The sequence below is a fragment of the Mesitornis unicolor genome, unplaced genomic scaffold (assembly GCF_000695765.1).
Source record: "Mesitornis unicolor isolate BGI_N332 unplaced genomic scaffold, ASM69576v1 scaffold17745, whole genome shotgun sequence".
Classification (NCBI taxonomy): Eukaryota; Metazoa; Chordata; class Aves; order Mesitornithiformes; family Mesitornithidae; genus Mesitornis; species Mesitornis unicolor.
In genome coordinates, this window is record NW_010186446.1 from 9,368 (window position 1) to 15,762 (window position 6,395).

The window sequence follows — 6,395 nt, forward strand, 5'->3', positions numbered from 1 at the left end:
ATTTTACAAGCACTGGGCTCAATCACAGCTGTGTCCCAGGGACAAGGAGCAAGGGCAGGAAGGCAGGCACCACCCTGAGAACCAGCGTTTGCCTTCCTGTGTATCCTGAAGCCTGGAGCGGTGTAGCAGACGCTCCCGGATCACTGACACAGCTCCACCTCCCGCCCGGCTCCGTGGCCTGGGTGGCACCGCAGGCGCTCTGCCTTGGCTGCGTCTCCCCTTGGCAGGCTGCCCCGCTTCCAGGATTTTGAGGGACACCTTTATTCGCACATGATTTGCCCAGCACTCATCACTGAGTAACATGCCAAGTTTATTTTTGTTACTGCTTTATCATTGGTTTCATCTGGACCATAAACATCCATCTATCAATAAATAAAATCATTGGTTTAGCACTCGTAAAAATTACAACTCCTCCCGCTGGTAACTGTGTAATAAGTTCCTCATGTTACCTCCTACGCAAGCTTCAAGAAAATGACTTTATTTTCTCTCAAGCTCAGTCAGGTTCTAAGTAACAATTTTAAGTACTGCTTGGACAAGACATGGGTTTGGTTTGGAACCATGTTTCTGGCTACAGGGTCAAAACATTTCCACACTTTGACCCTTGAAGTGCGTGACTGTGCTGTTTTCACCAGCAAGCAGCAGAAGCAGGACCTGAACAGTACTTGCTGTTGATTTCCTCTGCAGGTGACTGAAACAGTCCTTTTACAAAGCCTATCAACCTAATCCAGCTACAACGAAAAGCAAAAATGTCACTCGAGGCAGAACCAGAGCCTGCGTGTATCAAGATTCACAAGGTTTCTTGTTATCCACAGCCTCTTGTTCTAACACACCTCGTACAAATAAAGCCTTGACTTCCTTTTCCTACTGGCCAGGACAGAACGGTCTGAAATAACCCACCTCGTCCTCCAACTGCGTATTTATAAGGCACTAAAATTAAGCAAAACCCAAAACTCCCTCAAAAAAAAAAACCCCCAGAACAATCCCCCAAAATCCATCCAAATAAACTGACCCACAAAGAGCAAAAACTGAAATTAAAACTTGGCCATATGAAATAGCAGCATTTTTTTCGGTAGTCTACAAGGCCAGAACATTGATATTTTGGGGCAAAAACCAATGCACTGCTAACCAATTAAAAAAAATACCCCAAACCTACATCCGCTTACATTTTATCATCGAGATCAGTACAAATCCGATAGGCACAGGTAAAAAGCATTTTCTTCACACCTCAACGCTCAGTTTTGAAACTGGAGCTGCTGTGAGGGAGTTGAACTGCTCTGACAACAGGACGGTACAACCCGAGCAGTAGGGTACCACACACCACCCTGCAGTGCTCTATAGCTGGGAGGTTACGGTACCACTGCTAAGCTGTCCTACAGGTCACCGACTGGAGGCAGACGTTTCTAACATCATCGTTAATTCGACAACGCGTTCAGCTTTGGCACCTATTTCTGAGCCCTCCTTAGCATTTTCCAAAGTAACGTTAAATATAGATACAGTACACAGCTGGCGTAACTCCAGTATCTTCACCCTTTCCAATTCTTCTTATGCTTGGAAATGGGTGAATTCACCTATGTCACTACATTAGATACAAAGGCTAGCACTTAAGATTTCTTCAAAACAATCACTTGGAGTTTGGAAAATTGGTTTTAAAACATATGAAGAAAGACTAAACAGAAATTTATAAAGCAGGAATTCATACCTTTAAACATCAACGAGAATGAGCTTATTTGGAGAGCAATAAAGCTTTTTTTTTAAAGGATATACTGACTAGCTATAGGTAAATTAATCTTTCCCTGATTGCTCGATTAGATCACTGAGGCTTAGTGCCTCGCAGCTTTGCAGATTTTGTCATACACTTCTGGAAAGGCATCCTTGCAATTCATTTGGTCCCTCAGCTTGTGGTATAACGAACCATCAAACATATCCCAGAACTCCTCACGGGTCATATAGCAATCTGCATACAGCATCTGGAAACTGAAGGGGGCAAAAAAAAAAGAGAAAAAGAAAAGAGACAGAGATTCAGTACTAATTGTACCACAAGATTTGAAATAGAATAAAGAAGCAATCAGGGAAAGCTACAAATAGCAAATATTCAACCAAAAAACAGCCCTTAAAAATAAATAAGCAACTATAATTGCTCATGGGGATTAGGCTGAGACACTCAGCCAATTGTATTTGGTGGATTTAACAGCACCACGATCTCTTTTCCAAGAGGAAATAACATGGAAAGGTGAAAACAGAAGAATTTTGGTCAAAACTACAGATATTCTGGTGATGGGGAAGATGGAAAAAGAAAGCAATTAAAGTAACCGCCACTGTTAACATTTGTTTGAGAATACTTCTTTCGCCATTAAGGTGGTGATACTTTCAGTAGTTTTGGTGCTACAAAGAGAAAAGGACTGAAAAATGTGTATGAAATAATGGTTCATGTTTAGACATCTTACCCATGTGCAGCTAAATCTTCTGACAAGCCGTATTTTAACAACTTGTGTTCGCAGGAACACAAGCCTAGAGAGAACTTTAATAGGTCCCCAAATCAAGAGTCTGGCCCCTTGTACCAAAAACCACCCATAACCTAAATTATCCCTCACTAACACTCTTCTAACTGCTTTTGAAAGCCTACTTTCCTTTTTCTTCCATTAAAAACCTTTTAATTCCAGCTCCAAAACAAAAAATGAAGTATTTTTTCTACGTGTTTTCTTTTGATCCATGGAGGTACAGCCATGGTCTCTCGTACCAGCCGGCGTTACAAACTGCGTTCAAGGCAGATAGAGCAATACCTTCTTTGATTTTCTGAGGTTTCTTTGAACTGAACACTGAGGATATAACTGGGAAGGCAAAAGCCTACCAAATCAATCAGTCCGAGACGATAAATTTACAGTGCAAATTAAGCACAGTGTAACAAAGATCCATTTGCAAAACAATGGTTATTAAATCACTACAACATCTTTCACAATAATGATTATGAAATCATGAATAAGCTGCAGACTCCTCCTTGCTTTTATACTATGCTCTGTAAAATGCAGATACCATCAGAGCACAGCAGTAAAACTGTTACACAAAAGCTCTACTGGTTTATGTGATTACAAAACTGTCAGATTAAGCCTTTATCCGTTTTTCATTTCCCAGTGACAGGCAGAGAAAAGACAAAACTTTGTTAATAAAGAGCTTTCAATTAAAAGCTTAATTCCGAGTTAATTTAAAAAAAAAGCTTAAAATTAACTTTCGTTTGCTTTGCTCTCTGGCAGATCACTTATTGCAGCTAAAAGTCGTTTACACCCTCCAAATCATCTCGGAGCAGACTCACCACTGTTACTCAGCCACATGGGATGTAATCACTGTTAGACTGAGAAGTAGGTCAAAACAGAACTGTGGATAAATTAGACTGATAGTGTAAAAATACCGTGTAGTTGTTTTTTGTTCCTGAGAAACAAGTCTGTAGCTGTTTCTCCACTGACACCACTACCAGTGAATGAGGCTGGCACGAGTCCGCGACAGATGGCGGGCACGCATCTCACGCCTACTGCAGTCCTGTGTAACAGTCGGGGCAGGGACAGGGAAGCTATGGAAGTGCAAGTTGGGAGGGAGGAAAGTCTCCCACCCCTGCACAGGGACGGCAGGGAACAGGCAAGGCCGGCCTCCCTGTGCAAGGACACACCAGCGCAAGGCTGGGGCAGAGGCGCAGCATGACCTTCAGGGACTGCCAGGAGCAGAACGGTCCCAAGGGCAGGCAGGGAAGGTGTCCAACTTTTAATAATCTGTGGATTTCCTGGAAGGACTGCAGCCAGAACAGCACTTGCTCTGCGCCTGCTCTGAACTGGCCTGAAACAAGTCCACCTCAGTGTGCAAGCTCAGCGGTTGCCTTCCCAAGGGTTGGACAAGCCAGCCTGGCTGAGTGGTCACTGACCCACGCTAACACCACTTCTGCAGGCAGTACAGACGTGCTGAGGTCTTTCTGAACCCGAGTGCATGGATGTATTTCGTTGTGGCAGAGACTCTACTCCCAGCTTGGAGCTGAAAAGGATGCACAGGTGACGTGAAGCGACCCAGCTCCCAAACACTTTCTTTGCAAGAACTTCAGCCAATGCGCTTGGCTGGTTTTGCAATGAAACAACCGAAGTAAAATAATATTGAACAATTAGTAATTAAGATTAGTTTTCAGTTATTGTGGCTGTTAAGTTACTGCAATATTGAAGTGCTGTGGGATTAAATAACTGATTAAACCACACAGGTATAAATTGTATGCCGTTATTCCTATTCTAAGGAGTGGAATCCTTACCCATGCACACTTCTTACAAACTTTTCCATTTGCCTCATTGAAGCCCTGGCTTCAAATTGTTTTCTTTTGGGCTCTCCATAAGCTCCTATGTCCACGTAGAGTTCTGCTTCGTCCCCTTTTGGGTGGACCATACCAGGATTATTGGGTAATATGAAAGGACATAACCAAAGAGGGTACACCTGCAGAGGTAAGAAAACACTTTATCACATATTTTTAACAACACAATCATTTAACCTATCCCCTAGTAAAGGTGACAGAGTGAAGAGTTAAGAGGACCTCTTTCCAAGCTGGGATTGAGACTTGCACAACTCTTCATTTCCAATTCTCTTGCTGTAGCTCTTAGCTCCACTTTCTAATGACCATAATGCAAATAGACCGAGATGCTCAGAATAGGCACTGTGCCCTCCGAGAATTACACCTCCTCCCCCTTAAATATCTGAAATGAAAAAAACCAACCCATCCCTGATCCCAAAGCAGCAACTGAATACACATTCTGAGTAGAAAGAAGAGTTTTCTTTCCCAGGTCAGTCCAAAACTGAAAGTGCCAATTGCCAATACTAGCTAAAATAAATTCAGAAATGATAGCACGAAAGGGATGTTAATTCCCACAGTGGGAGTTTAATGAGACTGCCAGTCATTGCAGGTGAAAGAAAAATCAGTTTAAGTTTTGCTAAGTGATGAAATCTTTTGGAAGCGTTGGCCTTCTAATCAAGTTTGAATCTCACTTTTTAAATATTTCCTTTTTCCAGGAAGCTGTGTTCATTTCTTCTGCAGCCTTGTATCATAGACTCACAAAGCACAGCGCTCCCCAGGACACAATCATGACCTTTTACACAAGCAGACTATTACGTCTTAAGATCAACAGGCACAGTTTTTATTACAAACAATCTCAAGAGTCGCTGCATTTTAAAAATGTGTTCTTACATTAAGGTCATCATGGAAGGTCTGGATAGATTTTTCAAGGCTCTTCATTGGGACCAACATGTCCTGCACAACGTGGTGTTGCTCGTACAGCTTTCGAATAGCTTCTCCTTGGGTGAGTTTTAACAAGGAGATTTTTGGAGGAACCATCCAGCCAAACAGGTAACGGAAAACAGGGTTATTGCCAAAAGGAATGATATCCTTTAAAGAGGGAAGAAAACCAGTTTGACTTACGAATATGTAAAAGAACCAAAAGACTTCAGAATCCTCAGAGCAATATTAAGCCAGATTTTCAATAAACTTAACTGCTGATACTTTTGCTAACTGCTATAATACAACTAAGAACAAGTAAGGGTGGCCTGGACTGAACAGCCCTGCCCTCAGCTTCCTCTAGTGACAGCGATGGATTTTCAGTCATATGAGTCACAAGATACTCAGCTCCAAATACGTTCAGACAATGAAGTCCAGAGAATAGTAGGCTATTATCTTAAAACAGCTGAGGAAGGCATGCACAAGAAGCTAAACCTGCCAGACTCTTGCAAGAATAAACAGATACAAGATCCGGACTTAAAAGAATTTCAAAGCTGTAAAATTTTACATACTTCCTGCTCAGCCAACACCTATTTAACTTCTCTGGGAGCTGAAAGGCTTCAGTATCTCACTCCAGAGATTAAAAATGTGGCACTAGGAATCTTTCATGACGCCAAATAAAGTTTTTTGTAAATGCACAACAAATAAGTTTATGAAATCCAAAGTAATGACCTTGCTGTATAATTAGGATTCTGAGTTTAGGTAGGGTGAATTTTCAGCTGTAATTTCACATTCATGTTTTTTTCCACTGTCTTATCTTTGAAAATCACTTAGTAGGAATAAAAGCTTAAAGCTGAAACAGGTACTTAAAAGTCTAAATTCCAAAAAGTACTAAACTAGAAATTAGGAGTTTGTGACATAATGGCTTATCAAAAGCTTAAAGCTGAAACAGGTGCTTAAAAGTCTAAATTCCAAAAAGCACTAAACCAGAAATTAGGAGTTTGTGACATAATGGCTTATATATAAAGAAGTGCCTTTGCATATGTTTTGCCCAAACATAGAACTTTTAAATTTGCCATAAACTTCACTGGTTTTTTTTGCTGCCATGAAAGACAGCAGTGTTGCCAAGGGGAAGAAGCTTCCTTATAGTCACACTGGGAAAGAG

General features: G+C 41.5%; 1 protein-coding gene across 1 annotated transcript in view; it reads right to left on the bottom strand.

The window, feature by feature from the left end:
* Positions 1-1,382: 1,382 nt before the first annotated feature.
* Positions 1,383-6,395, bottom strand: part of DHCR24 (24-dehydrocholesterol reductase) — a 7,423-nt gene continuing 2,410 nt past the window's right edge. Inside the window, exons 6-8 of the mRNA XM_010185160.1 lie at positions 5,204-5,401; positions 4,280-4,458; positions 1,383-1,974 (exon numbers count right to left, since the gene is read on the bottom strand). Coding sequence (XP_010183462.1) covers positions 1,821-1,974; positions 4,280-4,458; positions 5,204-5,401 — 531 coding nt within the window. The 3' untranslated portion in view covers positions 1,383-1,820. The remainder of the gene's footprint in view (positions 1,975-4,279; positions 4,459-5,203; positions 5,402-6,395) is intronic.